Below are 23,523 nucleotides of genomic sequence, written 5' to 3'. Positions count from 1 at the left end.
TTGATGGTTTCTCTTCCTCTTGCAAATGTCTAAACACTGGACATCCCTGGGTTCAGTCCTTGGAGCCCTTCTTTTCTCTCTCTTCACTTACTTTATAGATTTAAAAGAAAATGTAGTTTCATGACTTAATTTCTTTGAATATTTCTTTTTGGGTTTAATCGCTTTCTCCACGCTTTCTTGTACTCCAGTGACATATATTAGATCTTTTGATATTGTCCAACAGGTCTCGGGGGCTGTTTATTTACTTTTTAAATTTTTGTCTCTCTGTTCTTCATATTGGAAAATTTCTGTTGATGGATCTTCAAGCTTACTGACTTTCCTCTGTCATCATTCCATCATTAGTAGAATGGAAATTTACTAATGAGCTCTTGCTTGAATTTTTGATTTCACATATTGTAGCTATAACTTCTGTTGAGGTCTTTTTTTTTTTTAAGTTTTTATTTCTGTAGCTTTCAACTCATTTCAAGTACATTTACCCCACAGAGTATAGTTCTAGGAGGTACTTTAAAACCTTTGTCGGATACTTGCAACATCTGGGCCACATTGGGATTGGCATCTGTTGATTATCTTTTCTCTTGGGAAGTAGTTACATTTCCCTGGTTCTTTGTACATCAGGCAATTTCGAATCGTCCTGAATGCTGTGTAAACTCTGAGTCCTTTTGCCATCCTGGAGAATGATTTTTTTGTTTCAGTAGGCAATCGACATGGTTAAGTTTATACTGTAAGTTCTGTCTCACCCTCTGTGGGTGGTGGTTCCAATGCCAGTTTAGTTTTCAAAACCTCTGCTTTCTCCTTTGGGTCTGCCCTGCACGTGTATCACCACAGGTTAGTCTGAGACCTGGGCCCTGGTTTCAATCTTAGTTCAGTTCTCTGCCTCTGCTATGCTGTTTTGGGTCTGTTCTGCCATGTACAAATCAGGGATGAGTCTTAGGCTTAGGTGGGTTCATACACAGAGTTAGGGGATCCCCTCTTGCTTTCTCCTCTCTGTGATTCCGCCTTACACTTTCTGGCTCAGGGAGCCCCTTTTCTTGGTTCTCTTGCCAGACAGGTGGGTTTTCTGTCAGAGGTCAGTTGACTGTGCTGCCGCTCTGCTGTGGACCTCCACGACTGGGCCCACCCTTGGGGCAAAGCCACAAGAGAAAAGAAGAAAAAAGTAATGGACATTAACTCCTTTTCAGGTTACTGGGCTGCTTTTATTCCCTTTTCAGAGCCCTCAGGTAGTTGCTTTTGTCCAGAGATTTTAGCTGTAATTGGAGGAGAATGGCTGTAGTGGACTTCCACCACTGTGATAGGCTTTATGATTTTAAGTGCCATGCTTTTTACTGAACACTCCCAAGTGTAGATCTGCTGCTAGGACCTCTCCCCTCAACTCAACATCTTCTTTATGTCTAAGAGGCGTCTCAACTTAATGAGTCTAAAGCTGAATTCTTGATTTCCCACCACGGATTTTTTAAAACACTTCCTGGAAGTTGTCCACCCCATTTTTGCTCGTATACTTTTGGATAGACCTTACTCATGTGTCCCCACCTAACTGTGAAGGGAGGGTGAGAAATGTAATATTTTGTTTGTTTATCTATGTAACCCCTATAGATTGTAATTTTTTGTATCTTGTCCATTTCATCCATGTTTTCCAATTTGTTGTTGTACAATTGTTGCTAATATTCTCTTATGACCCTTTTTATTTTTGTAGAGTTGTAACGTCCCTACTTTCATACCTGGTTTTAGATATTTGTGTCTTTTTTTTTTTTTGTCAATTTTACTGATCTAAAAAAAAAAAAAACAAAACTTCTGGTTTCATTGATTATTCCTGTTGTTTGTCTGTTATCTGTTTAATTTATCTCTGTTCAGATCTTGTTTTATTTTTTTCCTTCTGGTAGCTTTGGACTTGGTTTGCTCTTTTTTTCCCTACTTCCTCAAGTTGTAAAGTTAGGTAACTGATTTGAGATCTCCCCTTTTAATGTAGGTGTTTACTGATGTTAATTTCCTTCTGAGCACCGCCTTCTCTGAATCCTATAAGTTTTAGTATACTTTCATTTTCAGTCAGCTCTAAGTATTTTTCTGATCTCTGTATTGATTTCTTCTTTGACTCATTAGTTGTTTAATAATAATATATTGTTTAATTTTCACATATTTACATATTTTCCAGTTTTCCTTCTGTTATTAATTTCTAACTTCACTTCATTGTGCTTTCTATGATTTTGTATGATTTCAGTTGTTTAAATTTATTGAGACTTGCTTTGTGACCTAATATATGGTTTATCCACATCACTGGTGAAGACTGTGTGTTATACTCTTGCGTGGAATCTTCTATATTGGCTGTTAGGTCTCGTTGGTTTATAGTGTCCTTCAGGTCCTCTATTTTTTTATTCATCTCTTTATAGAATTTCTGTTCATTATTTAAAGTTGTATATTGAAATTATTGTGGAACTATTTCTCCCTTCAATTTTGTCAGTATTTGCTTTATATATTTAGGAGCTCTGATGCTAGGTGCATATATATTTTTAATTATTGTATCTTTTTGGTGAATTAACCCTTTTATCATCATGTAACGTTCGCCTTTGTCTTTCATAGCAGATTTTGACTTATAGTCCATTTTTCTGATACTAAAATCACAACCCCAGCTCTTTTTTGGGTATTGTTTTGCATTTTTTGTTTTCACCGTCTTAGGGTTCTGTAGAGAAACAGAACCAGTGAGATATAGACCTGTACTGCTCCTTTCCCCCATGTTATCACTTATTACATTGTCATAAATATATATTTGTATATATGTATACATACATAAACATATATATGTATGTATATGTGATGTTTGTGTGTGTATATATAGTGAAAGAGGGAGAAAGGGAGGGAGAGAGAGGTTGATTTACTTCAGGGAATTGACTCACACAGTTGTGGGGGCTGGCAGATCCAAAATTAATAGGTCAGGTGACAGCAGCTGGAGACTTGTGCAGACTTGCATCCCAAGATATGTAGTTCAGGTGATAGAGAGTGCAGAGAGGAGAGAAAGAATATTCTTCTAAAAAACTATTTATAGTCTAGAGGTAGAACACACCTTAAGGAAACACCCTTTTTAACTTATTGATTGGTTACATTATATTAGATTACATTATGGAAGGTGATCAAATTATAGTAGATTACTTTATGGAGCAACAACTAGTCTAGTGTTTGGTCAAACCACAGGGAACCATACCCTAGCCAAGTTGACACATAAACTTAACCATCACAAACCTGTTTATGCCTTTGGGCCTATGATGTGTCTCTTGTAGATAGCATATGGTCAGATTATGTTTTGTTATGCCATTTTGTTACTTGTGCCTTTTGATGGAAGCATTTAGTCAATTTACATTCAGTTAATTACTGTTGCCTTTTTGATATTTGTTTTTGTGTTTGTTATAACTTTGTGTTCCTCTCCTCTTCCATAGCTGCTAACTTTTAAATTGTGATGGACCATTTTGATTCCCTTTTCCATTCTTTTTGTGTTTCATCTTTTAGATATTTTTCCATGTGGTTACCATGAGGATTACATTTAACATGTTACATTTGCGCTGACCTTGTTTATATTGATAGCAATTTAACTTCAGTAACATACAAAGCTCTATTCCTATATTGCCCTTCGTCCCTCTGTTCATGTTGTTTTTATTACCTGTTACACCTTTGTATCTCATGTGCCCTGTAGCATAAGTTTATATTTGCATGAAAGACTTAACAGCTAGAATTGCCAAGCAAAAATACCTTAAAAAATTTGCCCATAAACTTGCTTATGCAATTACCCTTAATGGAGATGTTTTTCCCCCCCATGTAAGGCTTTGAGTTACTATGTAGTATCCTTTCTTTCCCATCTGAAAGACTCCCTTTAGCATTTCTTTTTGGGCAGTTGTAGTGGCTACAAACTCAGCTTTTGTTTATCTGAGAATGTCTTAATTTTGCCCTAATTCTTGAACTGCAGTTTTGCTGGATATAGTAGTATTGTTGACAGTTCTTTTAGCCCTTTAAAGATGTTATCCCGTTGCCTTCTGACCTCTATGTTTTCTGAGGAGAAATCAGCATGTAAACTAATTGGGAATCATTTTTGTGACTGTTGCATTCTTTCTTGCTGCTCTCAGCATTCTCTCTTTAGTTTTGAGAGCTTGATTCTAAACTGTTGCAGTGTGGGTCTCTTTGGGCTTCTCCTGCTTATAGTTCATTGCGCTTTTTGAATTTGTAGATTCATGTCCTTTATCATCTTTGGAAATTTGTCTGCCATTATTTCTTCAAATATTCTTTCTTTTCCTTTCTTTCTATCATTTCGTTGTGCAATTCCCATGATATATATGTTAGTTTGCTTGATTGTATTCCACATTTCCGTTAGGCCATGCTCAGCAGTCTTGAGCCTTCTCTCTTATTGCCATTTTATTTAATGATTCCTGATTGATGTTTCTTTTCCTCTTTTTCATTGCCTTCCTTTTAATTACGAGTCAGAATCGACTCTATGGCACTGAGTTTGGTTTGGTTTTTCCTTTTAATTGGACAGATATTTTTCTCATTCCTTTCCTTAAGAAATCTTTCCCCACCCCTGGGTTAAGAAGATTCCTTTGTTACCATCTACAAGATTTATTTTATATTTCTCACATAGGATTACATTTCATTTGGATTTGATTTTGGGATATGGTATGAGGGTCCTGTTCCATATTTGTTGCTGTCAAGTCTATTCTGACTCATGGCAATCCTATAGGACAGAGTAGAACTGCTCCATAGAGTTTCCAAGGAGCGGCTAGTGCATTTGAACTGCTGACTTTTTGGTTAGCAGCCGTAGCTCTTAACCACTGCGCCACCAGGTCTCCTGGTATAAGGGCGGGGGTCAGAAATTTTTTCTTAAGTAGTAATAGTTCACAACATACCTTTTCAAAAACTGCAGTGCAATAACTTCATTTTAAATCTGATGATTCTATATGCAAGTCTGTTTCTGGACTCTATTCAGACCCATATGGTATGTACCAGTACCACAGTGTTTTAAATACTTTAATAATTCTTGATATCTTGTGCTGAACATCCTTAAAATTTTCATATTTTAAGATGGTCATGGAGGAATTGGCGAACTCTGTTTTGGGGTTAAATCCAGCCTGTGTCCTATTTTTGTCTGGTTTAGTTGCTGAGAATTTTTTTACTTTTAAGGAGTTGTTAAAAAGAAGAAACAATCAGACATGACTTCTAATACCTAAAATATTTATTATCTGGCCGTTAACAGAAAAAGTTGCTGACCCCTGTCAGTTTCCATAAAAAAAAGTAGAAGAAAAACCTACTGTGATTTTTATTACAAATGCATTGAGTTCATAGATGAGTTTGGTAGTAATTTGTGTTTTTATAGTACTGAGCATTCTAATTCATGAACATGGTGTAGCCTACCACTTCTTTAGGTCTTCATTAATTTATCTTAGTAACACTTCATAATTTCTATACCATACACATCTTTTAACTGAGTTGTTTATAAGGTTTGATTGTTTTTGATACTGTGTAAATTTGATCATTAAAAATCATTGTCTCATTATTTGTTGCCAGTATATAGAAATATTACTGATTTTTTTGTGTGTATCGACTGTGTATCCTGTGAAATTGTTCACTTAATAATATGTGTATTTCTCTTTAGATTTTTTCATTTTCCCACATACCCCAGATCAGATTTTCTACAAATAATGACAATTTTCTTTTTTATTCAATTCCTTTTAAGTTGTATGTCCTTTTGTTCCCTTATTGCAAAGACCAGTGCCTCTAGTACCATGTTGAATAGAAGTGGCGATCATAGACACCCTATCTCATTCATGATTTCAGGGTGAATGCTTTCAATATTTCACCATTATATGTTCCGTAGACACTGTTAGGTACCTTTTATCAGATTAAGGAAAATCTCTTTTTTTTTTTTTTTCTTTTTTAGCATCATGTATTTTTAATCATGATGAATGGGTGCTGAGTTTTGGCAAATGCTTTTTTCTAACAATACTGGGTAATCTTCCGATTATTCTGTGTATATTTTAATGTAAGGAGCCCTGGTGGCACAGTGGTTATGCACTTGTCTGTTAATCGAGGGGATTGAATCCAGTAGGAAGATGTGGCAATCTGCTTTGGTAATGATTACAGCCTTGGAAACCCGAAGGGGGCGGTTCTGTTCTGTCCTCTAGGGTCGCTATGAGTCAGAATCGACTCAGTGGCACGTAACAAAAAACAACGTATTTTAATTTGATAAATTATTTTGATATTTGAATGTTAATACCTACCTTGTTTTCCTGGAATAAACCTAATTATATTATTCTTGGGTCCAGTTTGTTAATATTTTATGTATGTGAATTTTACATCTTTATTCATGGGAGTGATTGTAATAAATTCTTTCATTATGGTAAATGCACATGTAACAAGACATTTGACATTTCAACAATCTTCACATGTATAATTCAGTTAAATTAATTATGTTTGTCATGTTTTACAACAAGTAATTTTTTCTTTGAAACATCAGATTTTGCTGTCAAGGTTATGCTGTCATTAAATGAGTTGGGAATTGTTTCCTCTTTTTCTGTTCTCTAGAAGATACTGTGTAAGATAGATATTAAAAGTTAAAAAGAATTCATAGGTTAAACCTTCCAGGCCTGAAAGTTTATTTGTAGGAAGGGTTTTAATCGTGAATTTTATTTCCTTAGTAGATAATTGGACTATTTAGATTTTCTGCATTCTTGAATTATTTTTGGACATTTGTGTTTATCTAGAAATTTGTTTACATCATCTAAATTTAAAAAATTTTGGCATAATATTATGTGTATCATTCCCTTACTAGCATTCTAATTCCATGGAACCTGTAGTAATGTTTTCCGTTTTATTTCTGATAACTGGATATTTGAGCCTACTTTTTTGTTATTGTTCAGATTTGCTAAATAATCATTAAAATTTTTACTTTTTTGAAAACCAGCTTTTGTCTTTGATTATCACTACTGAACAGTTGTCTATTTTATTTCCATCCTTCTAATGTTTTTATTATTTAATTTGCAATTATTTTTCTAGCTTCTTGAGATATATACTTCAGCTTTAAATGTGATTTATTTTCTAATATATGCACATAAGCCTGTATCTGTGCTTGGTTTTGGCTGCTTTCCACAAGTTTGCAACCAGGGAAGAAGGGAGTAGAAGACTGATTATAGTAGATTCATTCATAATAAGCCAAAACTGGGTTATTAAGTCTAATATAAATTCTTATTTTTATAATTTCCTCTATAATGTCAGTACTAGGGCACTTTAACTCCACTTACTGACTGTTCTTATCTTTTGTTCTTTTGTTGTCACTTTAATTCCACATGTTTTTAAATCTCCACAAGATATTATTATTGATTTTTTTTTGCTACCCTATTCATTTTTTTGAATATTTTTATTCTTTCATGCATTTTATTGCTTCCATGGGATCATTTACTTCAGACTGAAGAATTCTTTTTAACTGTTACCTTTATTGCCTATCTGCTGGTAATGAGTTCTCTTAGGTTTTTTTTGGTTGGGAAATATCTCTATTTTGCCTTCATTTTTTAAGGGTATTTTCACTTGGATTAGAATTTAGAGTTCCTGGTTGGTGATTATAGTATCTCACCACTTTAAGCATCAGTACTTACTTTTCTGAATTTTGTATTTTTTTGATGTAAACGTCACCCCGAATTTGAGTCATATGGTATGTGTATGTTTAACTTTTTAAGAAACTTAAAGTGGCTATAATCACCAGCAACATACGCAATTTCCATTTATATCGCATCCTTGCCCATACTTTTTTTTTCTTATAGATGATTTGCATTCTGGGTAAGTTTAAATCTATCATTTGTTATCAATGCTATTGATTTTATGCCCACAATGTACTACTTTTTTGAGTAAGTTAAATATTGTCATATTTTTCCTACTTTTTTATAGTAATTTTTTAAATATTTATTTCTGAATCATCTGGAATTTATTTTGATATGTATGTAAAATGTGCATTCAACTTAATTTCTTACCTAGGAGCCAATTTTCTTAACATTATTAACTGAATAATCCATCATTCCACTGTTGTTTTATGGTACCTTCTTAACATTAATTATTATATGTATTTAAAAAAATTAAATTCATGAAGAAAGATAAAAGTAAAATATGGAAACTATACTGTAGTTACTGGAACAGAAGGAAAGGAACCAGGAAGGAGAGTGGTATTCCAGACTTTAAGAAATGGAGGGAGAATAGTCAACAGCATGAGATATCTAGGTAAAATCATAATAATATGCAAGGTATATGAAAATAGCCTATTGGTTTTAAATATTAAGAAGCTTTGGTGACAGTAATAAGAGTAATTTCAGTAACATTGACAAATGGTTGGTTAGATTGCAATTGGATGAAGAATAAAGGTGCAGAAATTGGGAAAAACCCTTTTCCATAGGGTTTTTAGAAAAATTGAAAATATTTTGAAAACTCTGAAGTAATATATATTGTGAAATATATCCAACATGTTTTCACAGAATTCAGAAGTGTCTGTGTTTGAAGTCAACATTCGATTTATTGGAGGCCTCCTTGCAGCATATTACCTTTCAGGAGAGGAGGTAAGCAAAATCAAGCAATACATTGTTTGGGGGAACAAGGGTTGTGGATAGAATTTAATAAAATGAAAGATTTCCCTAGTAACATATTGTTTTTCTAAATTAACTAATATCGAACTAACCTAAAGGATTGCTGAAAGAACTAGATGCAGGTAGGAGTAATCATTTTTTCATTTTGAGAATCTCAATAAAACATAAACTCATCACAGATCCCAGCTTTCTATACATCATGTCTCCTTTGCAGTGGAATCCTTGTTCAGTGCTTAGTTATGGGTGTATCATTAGTTTCCTTAATATACACTTGTGGGCTATACTGTACTATAAAGTAATAGTTTCTTTTATGTTTTACAAAATAATTTTTATTTACCTTCTAGAAACTTTATTAGAAATTTCTGCCTCAGACACTGTTTTTAAAAATTTATGATTTGCTGTTGCAGTTAATTACATGGTTCAGACAAAAGGGGAATAGAAACTAGTAAGACTCAAATTAAGAAATCAATCAGGAAGAATTAAGACTATTCTCTAAGACCGAAAATTATTGAAACCGCCTCTTCAGAAATTAAATGCAGTTTATTGCTATAAATTAAAAAAAAAAAATTGAATGATTGATGCAGTATACACAGACACACTTGAGACCTATGGTGATGGGAAAGTGGGTTTGAGAAATTCCTTTTCATTACTCAGATGAGTAAAGGGGTGGGGTTGTAGAGTGGGAGAGAGAAGCTGAAGGAAGAAGTTACCAATCATTTCTGTTTTGTTTTCTGATAAACTGCTTGTTTATATTCTTTGCCCGTATATATTTTTAATTGGTTTACTGGGCTAAATTATTTATAAGACCTCTTTATAAACTTAAGTATAAATGCTAGATGTAGGTTTTTTGGAGACTCTCTGTTAAAGAAATTAGCTTCTATTCCTGGTTTACTGAGTTTATGAATGGATGATGAATGTTGTCAGATATTTTTATGGTGTTTAATAAGTTGGTAATACAGTTTTTATTTTTTAGTCTATTGATATGGTAAATTATATTGGTTGATTTTTGGATGTCAAACCAGCCTTGAATTTTCCAGAGTAAACCCCACTTGCTACGAGCTTGGCTCTGACTTTTATGATGACCTGTATATATATTTTTTATGTATAGCAGAATGAAACCCCACTTACTCACGGCATATTCTCCTTTTTATTTACTGCTGGATTTGATTTGTTAATATTTTGTTGAGAATTTTTTGCATTTGTGTTTATGACACTAGAATGTTTGTATGTGTATGTGTGTGTTTTGTTTAAGGGTAATGCCAGCCTCCTAAAAGGAGTTGGGAAGTATTGCCTCCTTTTTTTTTTTCTGGACAATTTGGTGTATAATCAGTTTTTTTTTCTTTAATGTTTGGTAGAATCCCACTCGGTGAAGTCTGGAGGGTTTTGTTTTTTAATTGGAAGTTTTAAAAATATTTAATTTCTTTGATAAATATAGGACCATTCAGGTTATTTCTCCTTGACTGGCTTTGTAGTTTTTGTCTTTTAGGGAATTTGTCAATTTCCTCTAAGTTATCTAATTTGTAGGCATAACGTTGTTTGTAATACACTCTTTTATTCTTTTCATACCTGTAGGCTCTTTAATGATAACCCCTATTTTGTTTTATCTTTTTTGTCAGTCTGGCTATAGGTGTATCAATATTAGTGCTTTTTTCAAAGAAATTCATTTTACCATTAATTTTTATCTATTTTTGTGCATTCAGTTTTATTTATGCTTTCATCTTTTTTTACTTTCTTCTGCTTGCTTTGGATTTAGTTTGCTTTTTTCCTAATTTCTTTTCTTTTTGGTTTTTTTTTTTAGATTGTCTTTTATTTATTTTTTTAAAATAATTTTTATTGTGCTTTAAGTGAAAGTTTAGAAATAACTCAGTCTCTCACACAAAAACCCATATACACCTTGCTACACGCTTCCAATTACTCTCCCCCTGGTGGAACAGCCTCTTCTCTCCTTCCTCTCTCTCTTTTCATGTCCTTTTCGCCAGCTTCTAACCCCCTGCACCCTCTCATCTCCCCTCCAGGCAGGAGATGCCAACATAGTCTCAAGTGTCCACCTGATCCAAGAAGCTCACTCCTCACCAGCATCCCTCTCCAACCCATTGTCCAGTCCAATCCATGTCTGAAGAGTTGGCTTTGGGAGTGGTTCCTGTGCTGGGCCAACAGAAGGTCTGGGGGCCATGACCACCAGGGTCCTTCCAATCTCAGTCAGACCATTAAGTCTGGTCTTTTTAAGAGAATTTGGGGTCTGCATCCCACTGCTCTCCTGCTCCCTCAGGGGTTCTCTGTTGTATTCCCTGTCAGGGCAGTCATCAGTTGTAGCCAGGCACCTTCTAGTTCTTCTGGTCTCAGGATGATGTAGCCGCTGGTTCACGTGGCCCTTTCTGTCTCTTGGGCTCGTAATCGCCTTGTGTCGTTGGTGTTCTTCATTCTCCTTTGGTCCAGGTGGGTTGAGACCAGTTGATGCATCTTAGATGGCTACTTGCTAGCGTTTAAGACCCTAGACGCCACTCTTCAAAGTGGGATGCAGAATGTTTTCGTAATAGATTTTATTATGCCAGTTGACTTAGATGTCCCCTGAAACCATGGTCCCCAGACTCCTGCCCCTGCTACGCTGGCCTTTGAAGCATTCAGTTTATTCAGGAAACTTCTTTGCTTTTGGTTTAGTCCAATTGTGCTGACCTCCCCTGTACTGTGTGCTGTCTTTCCCTTCACCTAAAGTAGTTCTTATCCTAATTTCTTGAGTTTAGATAATTTGACACTTTTTTTCTAATATTACGCATTAGTGCTATAAATTTATTTCTCAGCTCTTTAACTGTGTCCCTTGAATTTGGATATGTTATGTTTTCATTTTATTTTAATTCAAAATATTTTCTACTTTTTCTTTGTACTTCCTCTTTGATCTCTGGGTATTTAGAAGTGTGTTGTTTAATTTCTAAGTATTTGAGAATACCCAAGATATCTTTCCATTACTGATTTCTAGTTTATGTTAGGAGCGGGAAATAGGGAACAAATCTCTTAAATTTGTTGAAGCTTGTTTCATGGGCCGGAGTATGGCCTATCTTAAAAAGAATGTACTCTTGAAAAGAATGTTTTCTGTGCTGTATTTGGGTTTAAATATCAGTTAGGTCAACCAGCCAATAGTCAGATCTTCTGTGGCATTACTGATTTTCTGTCTACTTGTTTTGGCGAATACTGAGAGAGGAGTGTTGAAGCCATCAACTATAATTATGGATTTACTTATTATTTCTCCATTCAGTCCTGTCAGTTTTTGCTTCATGTACTTTGGGGCTTTATTCTTAGGTGCATACATTTTTGGTATTGTTACGTCTTCCTGGTGAGTTGACCCTTTTATCATTATATTACCTAGTTTTTCTCTTTATCCATGGCGATTTTCTCTGTTTTTAAGTCTAGTTTGTCTGTTACTAATATTAGTCACACTGGCTTTCTTTTAGGTAGTGTTTACATGGCATGTCTTTGAACCTATATACACTTCTATGTTTAAAGTTGGATTTCCTGAAGACAGTTTTGACAATGTTTGTGTGTTTAGACCATTTACATTCAGAGTAATTATTGGTATAGCTGTATTAAAATCTACTAGACCGTTGATTGTTTTTTGTCTTACCTGTTCTTATTACTTTTTTTCCTGCCTCTTTGGATTTGTGTGTGTGTGTGAAAGAGAGATTCTATTTTATCTCTACTGTTGACTTAATTTGAGTCCCTGAGTGCTACAAATGGCTGTTGTACTCAGCTGCTAACTGAAAGATCAGAGGTTTGAGTCTACCCAGAGGCACCTCAGAAGAAAGATTGGGTGATCTACTTTGAAAAATCAGCCATTGCAAATCCTGTGGAGGACAGTTCTACTCTGACACACATAGGTTTGCCATGAGTCAGAATCGACTTAATGACAACTGGTTATTGCCTTATTTATAATTTAAAATTTTTTTTAGTGGTTGCCCTTTGTTTACAGCATACATCTTTAATTAATCACAGACTTCCTCAGTCACTGTTATACTGTTGTTGTTTTTAGGTGCCGTCAAGCTATTTTTGACTAGTAGCGATCCCATGTGATAGAGCAGAATTGCCCCATAAGGCTTTCTAGACTGTAATCTTCATGGAAGCAGGTCTCCGGGTCTTTCTCCCACAGAGCTGCTGAGTGGGTTCTAACAGCCAGCCTTTCGATTAGCAGCCAAGCATTTAGCCATCGTGCCATCAGGACTCTTCTAATATTATGCTACTTCATGTGTATTGTAAGGACTTTGTAACAGTATGCTCCCAATTCTTTTTTTCTCTTCTTTTGGGCTATTGTTTTTATACATTTTTAAAAATGCTACAGACCCGTAATACATTGGTACTGTTTTTGCTTTGGATGGTCAGCTATCATTTAGAGCTATAGAAATAAGAAAAATCATGCTTTTTTTTTTTTAACTTCAACTTAGCCTATTTTGTCAGTCTTCATTTCTTTGCGTAGGTCCAGAATTCTCTGTAGTATCATGTACCTTCTGTCTGAAGAGCTTCCATTAACATTTATAAATAATGCAGGTCCCTTGGTAATGAATTTTCTCAGCTTCTGTTAGTCTGGAAGTTCTTTTTCTTCATTTTTGAAAGATAGTTTCTTTGAGTATAAAAATCTAGGTTGGCAGTTTTTCAACACTTTAAAGATGTCGATAAATTGATTTGTGATTTGCATAGTTAGTGACAAGCAACCTGCTTCAATCCTTTTTTCCTATATATGTAGTATGTCTTTTTCCCCCCTCTGACTGCCTGTCAGATGATTGTATTTTGTTCTAGTTGAAGATTCTTAAGTGGTTTTACTTTTCTTTCTTGGCGGGGGGGTGGGGGGGTGGTAGGGATAGGGTTTATTTAGCTTGCTTAGGGTTCTCTGAGCTTCTTGGACCTGTGGCTTGATATTTTTAATTATTTTTTTTAAAAATTCTTGGTCATTATGTTTTAAAATATTTTTTTCTGCCCTCTTTCTCTCCTCCTTCTGGGATTCCAATTACACTGTGTTAGACTGTTTGATATTGCCACACGCTTCTTGGATTCACTGTTTTTCCACCCCAAGCCCTCACTTTTTTCTTCCTGTGTTTCACATTGAGTAATTTTTCTAGACCTGTCTTCAAATTCACGGATTTTCTGCCCAGCTCTATTGAGTCTATTTATGAGCCTGTTGAAGGCATTCTTCAATTCTATTACCTTTTTTTCCCCCTAACATTTCTTTTGACTTTTATAGTTTCCATTTCTCTGCTAAAATTCTCCATGTGTTCATGCATATTTTCCACTAGGTGTTTTAGCATATTAATCATTATTGTTAATCCAAGTCATTTTATATTCTGTCTGGTTGTTTCAGCTTCTGTGAATCTGATTTTATTCATTGCTTTGTCTCTGGACAGTAGATCTTTTCTTGCTGTCTTACACTGGCTTCAAATTCCTCTGGTATTACCTTTTAATTAGAGTGGTGCCTGGTTTGCAAGAGAGTTTTTCTTAATTTTGCTCTACCCTCTACTTAAGTCATTTCCTATATGCCCTTTTACCTCAGAGAGGTTCTCTATGTCTTCACCCTCTCCCAGCCATAGGTTGCTATTACTTGTTATTCCATGATTCCTCGCTTTATATTCATATTTTTCCCTCTTCCTGTCTCTATATATTGAAAGCCATGAATTTACACTGTTAACTCCTGTTTCACCCCAACACCATAACATTTGTTCTAGCTTTCTGCCTTTTCATTTTTATAACTCTTTTTTTGATTGTGAGAAAACGTGTTTCGTATTATTCCTGATGTATTTACCTGTTTGCTTAGTACTCCTGTATGAAACCACTCTCCTGCTCTCATCAGGCTGCTACCTTATTCATTGTATATTCCTCACATGGGCTTCTCTGGAACACCATTTCCTCTTCCTTGCTGGCTTCTCCTACCTCATGTGGGTTCCAGCCCTCCCCAGATCATTGCTACCACCCTAGGCATGTCTTCTGAGCACAGACCCCTGACTCAAGAGCTACTGAGTGAAATATTAAACAGTGAAGGGAGGAAGAAAACGAAACTGTTTTGACGCCTTGAGATTTCTTTTCTCCAGGTTAGAGGTTATAAAATGTCATTGAGAAAGGAGAACCTTTTTTTTTTTTTTTACTTTTGGCGTATCTGACTATAAGGAAGTCATAAGTTTCTTTTGTGTGTAGTTGATATACTTGATGAGTTTTCTTAAAAGCCATGTGGTCCAAAATTAATTATGAACAGTTTATGAAAGAGAAGTTTCAGCGTCAGCTATTTCATTTTAGGCTCCATTTTTTTTTTTTTATCTGAAGATTGAAGGAAAATGTTGAAATTACTGTTGTCTTAGATAAAAATAATATGCCAAAAAGTATATTGATGTTATCATTACTTCCATTTTACAACCTTTATGCCTCAGACTTCAAGAAGAAACATTTTCAAGTGGAGGGAAACACTTTTATGCTTTGGAGTTTTAGGTTTGAGTCCCTACTCTGTTGCCTCTTTGTAATACTAGGCAAATTATTTACCTTCTATAAGCTTCAGTTTCTTTGTCTATGAAAGTGTGACACATTCCTCTTAGAGTTTTAACAGTTTAATTGTGTGAAAGTAATTTCACATAATTTTTTATGTGATTTTTTACTACACAATTTTTGTGTTTCTAAGGATTGGATAATTATTTTACTGATTTTAAAATTAAAAAACTTGTTATTGTTGAATTGATTCTGGCTCACTGAGATCCCATGTGTTACAGATTGGAACTGCTCCACAGAGTTTTCATAGACCCCATGTGTTACAGATGAGAAGAGCTCCTTAGGCTTTCTCCATAGGGTTTTTTTTTTTTATTATTATTGTGCTTTAAGTGAAAGTTTACAGCTCAAGTTACTCATACAAAAACTTATACACACATTGTAGGTGACCCTGCTTGCTTTCCCTGTCATAGGTCAGCACACACCTCCTTTCCACCCCAGATTTTCCATGCTAACCAGCTCCTGTCCTTTTCTGCCTTCTCATCTTGCCTCTGCACAGGAGCTGCTCATTTAGTGTCATGTAGCTGCTTGAACCAAGAAGTATGCTGCTCTTCATGAGTATCATGTCTTATAGTCCAGTCTAATCTTTGTCTGAAGAGTTTGCCTCGGGAATGGTTTTAGTTCTGGGTTAGCAGAAAGTACGGGGCCATGTCTTCTGGGATTCCTCCAGTCTCAGTCAGACCATTAAGTCTGGTCTTTTTCCTAGAATTTGAGTTCTGCACTCCACTTATCTTCTGCTTTGTTAGGGACTCTTTGTTGTGTTCCTTGTCAGGGTGGTTATTGGTAGTAGCAGGGTACCATCTAGTTCTTCTGGTCTCAGATGATGGAGTCTCTGGTTTATGTGGCCGTTTCTGTCTCATGGGCTAATATTTCCTTGTGTCTTTGGTGTTTTCTATTCTCCTTTGCTGTCGGTGGATTGGGACCAATTGATGCATCTTAGATGGCTGATCGCTAGCTTTTAAGACTCCAGACGTAACTCACCAAAGTGAGATGCAGAACATTTTCTTAATAAGCTTTGTTATACCAATTGACCCAGATGTCCCCTGAAACCATGGTTCCCAGACCCCCGGCTCCTGCCACTCTGTTCTCCATAGGGTTTTTTTAATAGAATAGATAACATAAGTTAATTTTTTAGAATACAGACTGCTCTACTAAAAAGGAAAAAGTTTTTTCTATTCTGACTTTCTTGTTACTAGAATTTTACTGACTGCTTTTCTACTTGATCATTTTATATTAAACATTCTAATCCATACCTATTCTGGGAATCCAATGACGAATCCCTGAGATCTGCCAAAAAGAAATAAAACATAGGAAAATAATTTGAATACAGCATAATTTTGATACTTGATGGGCAATAAACTCCTGCATCTCCTATAAGCCAGAAAGTTAACTATAATTTATGACATGGCAGTGTCTTCCTTGTATTAAGGGTGCATGTAACTAGAATAAAGAACATTTTACATCCATTCTATTTATTGATATAGGGGACCACCTGGGGGTTATACACCATCCTACCAAAGTGTTCCTTTCTTCTGTTGATTTATTAATATCAAAAATGTGAAACTTTATTGTTTTATTTTCTCAGAACAAAGCTATTTATATTAAATATTCACAAACTAAAAAATCTTGATGATTTATTATATTTATTGATGCTAGCCTCAAATATATAGCATTTCTTTTGCAGGATTTTTTCTTCTCATTTTTTTTAACGGTTATCAAAGTGACATTCTTTCCTGATAAGATAATAGCATAATTTATGTGAATAACTGCATTCTGAAATCTGTCAGAATAGAGAAGTGGTTTTGTGGCATTTCATACATGTTCACAGATACTAAAAGCAAAATAAAAGAAACAACAACAAAACTATTTTTACCAAAACACAAATGTACTTCATCACCTGTACCTAAGACAGTTTCTGAATAAATGCAGCAATATTTTCTAAGACAAATATAATAGCTTTTTTTGACTTAAAGTTCTTTAGCTCCTGAAAAAACAATAAAAAACCCATTTGGGTGTCAGTTTTCCTGATTGAACTATTAACCGCTATTTTCCTTATTGCACTGATTTTCTATTTTTAGAAAATCTGTTTTTTCTCCAGATACTGCTGCTATTTCTTTTGAAAATCGGACTTACTTTCTATAGATGTACTGGTAATTGGGGAAAACATTCCACTAAGTTTTGCTGACCCAGAAAACATTTTTAAATACACTCACCAACATTTTTCTCTTAAATGTGTGAAGGTCATTTATGCATTTGTGTACATGCAAATATGTTTAAAATCACAGTACTAATACCAGTTTATAGTCGATGATTATGCTTATGATTATTGATTTGAGGAATCAGAAGACGGAGTTTGGAGTTACCACCAAAAAAAAAAAAAAAAAAACCAAACCCGTTGCCATTGAGTTGATTCCGACTTATAGCGACCCTACGGGACAGAGTAGAACTGCCCCATAGAGTTTCCAAGGAGCGCCTGGCGGATTTGAACTGCCAACCATTTGGTTAGCAGCCGTAGCACTGAACCACTACGCCACCAGGGTTTCCACCTTTTGGTTAGCAACCTGTAAAAACAGTGTGGGGGCAGTGTCTGACCTCCTGTAACTTCACAAGGGGGAAGGAGAATCAAGATCAACAGCCCAAGGCTGATTGCTATGAGGGGGAGATCAGACAAACTTCCTCTCTCTGCAGTCTTTACCAACTGTCCCTCCCATAGCATTCTCTGTTTCTCTATTGGGTTTGATAATTCATACAATGGCCACACAGAACTCAACAGACCATACTCAGGATTATGGAGTTTATTAGGGAGGTAACAGGTTACAATTCAGGCTCAGGAACATTCAAAGATACAATTTTTCCATCAGGACAGCCTCTTTCCAGCTGTGCTTATAGGCACATCTTTTCCTGGCCCTAGGCCTCTGCCCAAAGGCATGCAGCTTTCTCTCTCCATGGGCCAGGAAGCCCACTGCACCAACTCCAGCTGCCGGGTCTTGTCTCTGGAGTGGCTCATTTCAAGCCCAGTGGGATGGCAAAACCGACCAATACCTTTGGTGGGCCACAGTTACCATATCTTCACAGTCCTGCCCAATCACTTGGGTGGAAGTTATAAGACCATTACTAGAAAGGCTACACAAAAGTGACCCATGTCACTGCACAACCAAATGCTTAACTGTTGTGCCACCAGAACTTGAAGACAGATCAGTATAAATTACCTGGTTTGAAGACAGGAGGTTAAAAAAATTAGGACAGGAATACAGCTTTAGAAACTTGTGGAATAATATTAAAAAGTCTAGCATACCCTTTCTTAATTGAATTCCCAGAGAGAAAGAGTAAATATCCTAAATGAATAATGGCCAAATTATCCTCTATTTGGTGACAGACCTAAATTTCCAGTAGCTAAATGAATCCCAAACAACATAAATACTAACTACACATAGGCACGTTATGGTCTAGCAGCTGAAAACCAGAGAAAACCTTTAAAGCACCCAGATAAAAACAACACACACATTATATACAGAGGTTCTGTAATGTGAATGATCACTGACTACTTACCAGAAATGACAGAGGGCAGACAGTGAAAGTAACATGTTTAAAGTGCTGAAAGAAAACCCAGAACTATACAACCAGGGGGAATTTATTTCAAGAGGGCAAAATGAAGACCGTTTCAAATAAAAAAAAGCTAAAAGAATTTGTCTCCAGAAGATTTATACTACAAGAAATGCCAAAGGAAGTTATTTAACTGAAAGAAAATGCGATCAGATAGGAATGCAGATTTTCAGGAAGAAATGAAAGAGCAGCTGAAATAATTTTGTGAGCAAATACAGCAGATTATTTTTCCTTGTATTTTCTTTAAAATATATATGATTGTTCAAAGCAAAAAGTCAACATTTTGTAGTGAGGTTATAATAAATACACAGTTATAATACATACGACAACTATTACATAAAAGACAGAATGAGGTAGGAAATGGACCTGTACAGTTGTAAGGTTTCTACATTTTTCAACAAAGAGGCACAATTTTAACTTCTTAATAGGCTGTGAAAAGTTAAGGCTGTATATTGTAATGCCGACAGCAGGCACTAAATAAAAATACAAATGTGTATAGCAGGCAATAATAAATACATTAAATTTCTAGAAAATGTTTAAGTAATTCAAAAGAAGGAAAGAAAAATATAAGAATAGAAAACAGAGGGACAGAAAATAAATAGCAAGATAATAGATATGTATCCAACCATACCAGTAATACCATTAAAAGGCAACCACTCCAACTAAAAGGCCAAAAATAGTCAGAATGGATATAAAAACAAGACCTAACTAAATACTGTAAAAAAGAGGGACACTAATTATAAAGATGGAGAGGTTGAAGGAAATGGATAGAAAAAAGATCCGTAGCATACAAACCAAAAACCCATTGCCGTCAAGTTGATTTTGACTCATAACGACCCTATAGGACAGAGTAGAACAGCCCCATTGGGTTTCTATGGCAAAATAGAACAGCCCCATAGGGTTTCCAGTCTTTATGGAAACAGTCTGCCACATCTTTCTCCCACATAGTCTGATGTGTTCAAACTGTTGACCTTTCGATTAGTAGCCAAGCATTAAACCACTCTATCACCGTCATACAATGAGTGTAAAAAGACTGAAATGGCTATGTTGATAATCAGACAAGATAGATGTCAGGATAGAAAATATTGCCAGAGGTAAGAGGGACATTTCATAATGATAAAAAGGTGAACTCATTAGCAAGATATAATAATCATAAATGTGTATGTGCCTAATAATAGAGCTTCAAAATGCATTAATCAAAAATTTACATAATTAAAAGGAGATACAGGCAATTCCACAAAGTTTGTTAGATTCCCCGACATTTCTCTCTTAGTGAACAATAGAACAAATAGAAAGTCAGTAACTACGTAGAAGCCCTGAATGATATTATCAGCTACCTTCACTAAATTGGTATTCATAGAACACTCTACCCAACAACTGCAGAATACACAGTTTTTTTTTAAGTACATGTGGTTTGTTTGCAAAGATAGGCCATGTTTTGGGCTCTAAAACAAGTTTCTATCAATTTAAAAGGTTAGAAATCATGTAGAGTACATTCTTTGACCACAGGCAATTAAATTAGTTATCAATAACACTAACACATCAAGAAACTCCAAATAGTTAAAATCAAAAGATACTTCTGAATAATAGAAATATCAAGGAAGCAATCACAATGCAAATTGAAAATATTGTGAAGTTGGTTCTTGGAAAGTATCAGCAAAATTAATAAACCCTTTTTAGTTAAATTGATCAAGAAAGAGAAGACAGATTATTAATATCAGGAAGAAATGAAAGGTTACCACTGCAGATCCCACAGATATTAAAAACATACTAATGGAATATTATGAAAAATTTGTACACAAATTCAGTGACTTAGACAAAATGGAAAAATTTCAAGGTAAAGCAGAAAGCATGAATAACCTCATATGTAGTAGTAATTGAATTTGTTATCAAACACTGTCCTACAAAATTAGGTCCAAGCCAAATGGTTTTATTGGTGAATTCTGTCAAATAAGGAAGACATAACATCAGTTTCCACAAACTCTTTCAATAAATAGACAACACTTTCTGGCATTTTTTTATGAGGCCAGCACTACGTGACAAGGCAAAAAGAGAAAATTACAGACCATTATTATCTCATGAACACATTAGCAAAACCTGAACAAATTGTTAGCAAATCATATCCAGAAATAGTGTGAATATTAAAAAAAAAAAAAAGTCATGAACAAGTTGGGTTTATCCCGGAAATTACAAGGTGGAATTAACATTTCAAAAATCAATTAATGTAATTCACCATATTAACAGAATAAAGGAGGAAAATTATATAATCATTTCAGTAGATTCAGTATGAGCATTTGACAAGACCTAACATCCATTAGGAGCTCCAGTGGCAAAGTGGTTAAGAGCTCAAATGCTAACCAAAAGGTCAGCAGTTCAAATCAACCAGCCTCTCCTTGGAAACCTTATGGGGCAGTTCAACTCTGTCCTGTAGGGTAGCTGCGAGTCAGAATCAACCCAACGGCACATAACCACAACAACATTAGCTCAAGTCCTGTTGTCGTCAAGTTGATTGCAACTTATAGTGGCCTTTTCTAGAAGGGTAGAACTGCCCCCCAGGGCTTCCAAGGCTATTTACAGAATCTGGCTGCCACAACTTTCTCTCATGGAGTGGCTAGTGGGTTTGAACTTCTGACCTTTTACTTAGCAGCCCAGTGCTTAACCACTACGCCACTATGCTCAAGTAGGTTTTTTATTTTTTGGTAAATTCCTTAAGAGTTTTCTACATATACAATCATGTTGTCTACAAATAAAGTCAGTTTCACTTCTTCCCCTTTGTTTGTAATCTCTGTGCAGCCAGGAACCCTATCATATTACTGGTTCATTGTAGCTATCACTGCACACACATTATAGTTTGCACTGATGTGGAATACTGTCCTTAGAAGCACATTTTTTTTTTCCTCCCTGTAAAGTGGATGTACTTGTTATCACCCATTGGCTGTACCATCTCTGGTCCCTAGCTTCTTTATTTTCAGCATAATCTTGGATACCCCTGAGTAGCAAAACCTAGGTTATGTTGCTTACCCTGTAGTTTACAAAGGAGTCTGAGAAAAAGATTATCTGGTATTTGTGGCTTCCTTAAGGTAAAAGGTTCCCCACACGTAGGAATGGGGTTTCTTGTTCATTAGCCAGACAGAATGACACTTGTCCATAAATGATGGAGGGAGTGGAGAATGACATCATTAAGATAGCAGAATAAGAAGTTCCATACTCCTGTCTCCCCACAGAAACATCAGAAAGAGCAGAAATTGTTAGAAACCTTGTTTTGAACTCTGATGAAGAGTCGGGGGTTAACAGCAACTAACTGAAAGTTTGTCAGCATTGTGGGATAGCTTTGTAGCTTTTTGATACTGTCTTTTGAAGTGACAGCCCACACTTTCGGATTAGGATCCTGGTCCCTGGTTCTGGAGTGAACAGAGCACATCTTATTTACAAATTACTGTTTTTCTGTTTGAACCTGTTGAATGACTTCCTAAAGAATTGAGGCAAACTGCCTATCTCTGTTTTTCCGTCTCAGAGGATCAGCGTGGAAGAATGTCAGGTACAGCCTAGGACAATATAGGGTGATCCTGTGACCGCCTGGAAATATAGAGGGTGATTGAGACAAATAGCCAGGAGAGTTTCTTTGGGAAATTGGGGCATTCAAAGGCACTTATGTATAATTTGGAGAGCCACATGCATGCCCAGGGCAAAACACATACTCAGAAAAAAAAAAACAAAACTAAACCCATCGCCATCAATTCTGACTCACAGTGACCCTATAGGACAGAGCAGAACTGCCCCCATAGAGTTTCCAAGGAGTGCCTGGTGAATTCGAACTGCTGACTTTTGGTTAGCAGCCATAGCACCTAACCACCGTGCCACCAAGGTTTCCATACTCAGAAAAGACATGTGGAATTCCTAAAGCTTCGCCTCAGGCTTGAAACGGGCAGCTGCTGGACAACGGCCGGGTAGAGTTCAACTGCTGGACAGCGACTGGGTAGCCGAAACAGGCAGCCCCTAGACAGTGGCCAGGTAGGGCTAAGCTAAAACTGGGAGAGTTAAAAAATAAGAGGCTGGGGTGAATACTGCACAGAATCAGTCTGAGGTGCCTGCATAGGCACAGCACAATGCACGCATGCATAGAAAGCCTCAACTTGTCCTCCCAGTGACATATCACAGAGATGTCGCCAACGGGGGGGGGCACTGCGAGGAGCTAAGTCACCATTTTCCCTTTGCCGCAGCCATCTTGTGAATTCTGAACCCCAGTGTGACTGCATCAGCCCAATGATGATGACATCATAGAAGTTGTCCACCAATCCTGATGGACCATGTTCCTGAAAATGCCCGGAAGAAAGCCCCCACTCTGTTTTTCTCCCCGTATAAACCCCTGTGCCTGCCGATTGGGGAGCCATCTTGGCAACACAGGTCCTGGTGTGCTCCTTTGCTTGACCAAGGAAATAAAGTTTTCTTCTTTCACTTTCACCCAACTCATGTCTCAGTGTCACGTCGAGCGAGACGCAGAGGACTGGTAACAGGCTGATCTCTAGACTTACTGTAAGCCCGGCTAAATGTTGAAGGAGTTCCCCAGCACATAGCCAGACTGAAAGACAGCAAGAGGTGTTTTGTTTATTTTTTTGTTTGTTTTCTTCCCTTCTGTTGTTTTTCTTTTCACTTGTGTGTGTTCTTTTTTTTTTTCCTTTTTAACTGCTGGCATTCAAGGAAATCTCAATCAGAACGCTAGCTGAACACAAAATGTTTTAGGCTGAGTTCTCTAGAGAAGCAAAACCAATAAATAAAATATAAATGTATATATAGATAGATTGATATCAAGGAAACGGCT

At 36.0% G+C, this 23,523-nt stretch overlaps 1 protein-coding gene across 1 annotated transcript in view; it reads left to right on the top strand.

The window, feature by feature from the left end:
• MAN1A2 (mannosidase alpha class 1A member 2) overlaps positions 1–23,523 on the top strand; it is a 234,726-nt gene that overhangs the window by 74,278 nt on the left and 136,925 nt on the right. The window contains exon 5 of the mRNA XM_049879976.1: positions 8,487–8,567. Within this exon, the coding sequence (XP_049735933.1) occupies positions 8,487–8,567 (81 nt within the window). The remainder of the gene's footprint in view (positions 1–8,486; positions 8,568–23,523) is intronic.

This window comes from Elephas maximus, chromosome 3 (genome assembly GCF_024166365.1).
Source record: "Elephas maximus indicus isolate mEleMax1 chromosome 3, mEleMax1 primary haplotype, whole genome shotgun sequence".
Classification (NCBI taxonomy): Eukaryota; Metazoa; Chordata; class Mammalia; order Proboscidea; family Elephantidae; genus Elephas; species Elephas maximus.
This window is presented reverse-complemented; position numbering and strand designations above follow the sequence as displayed.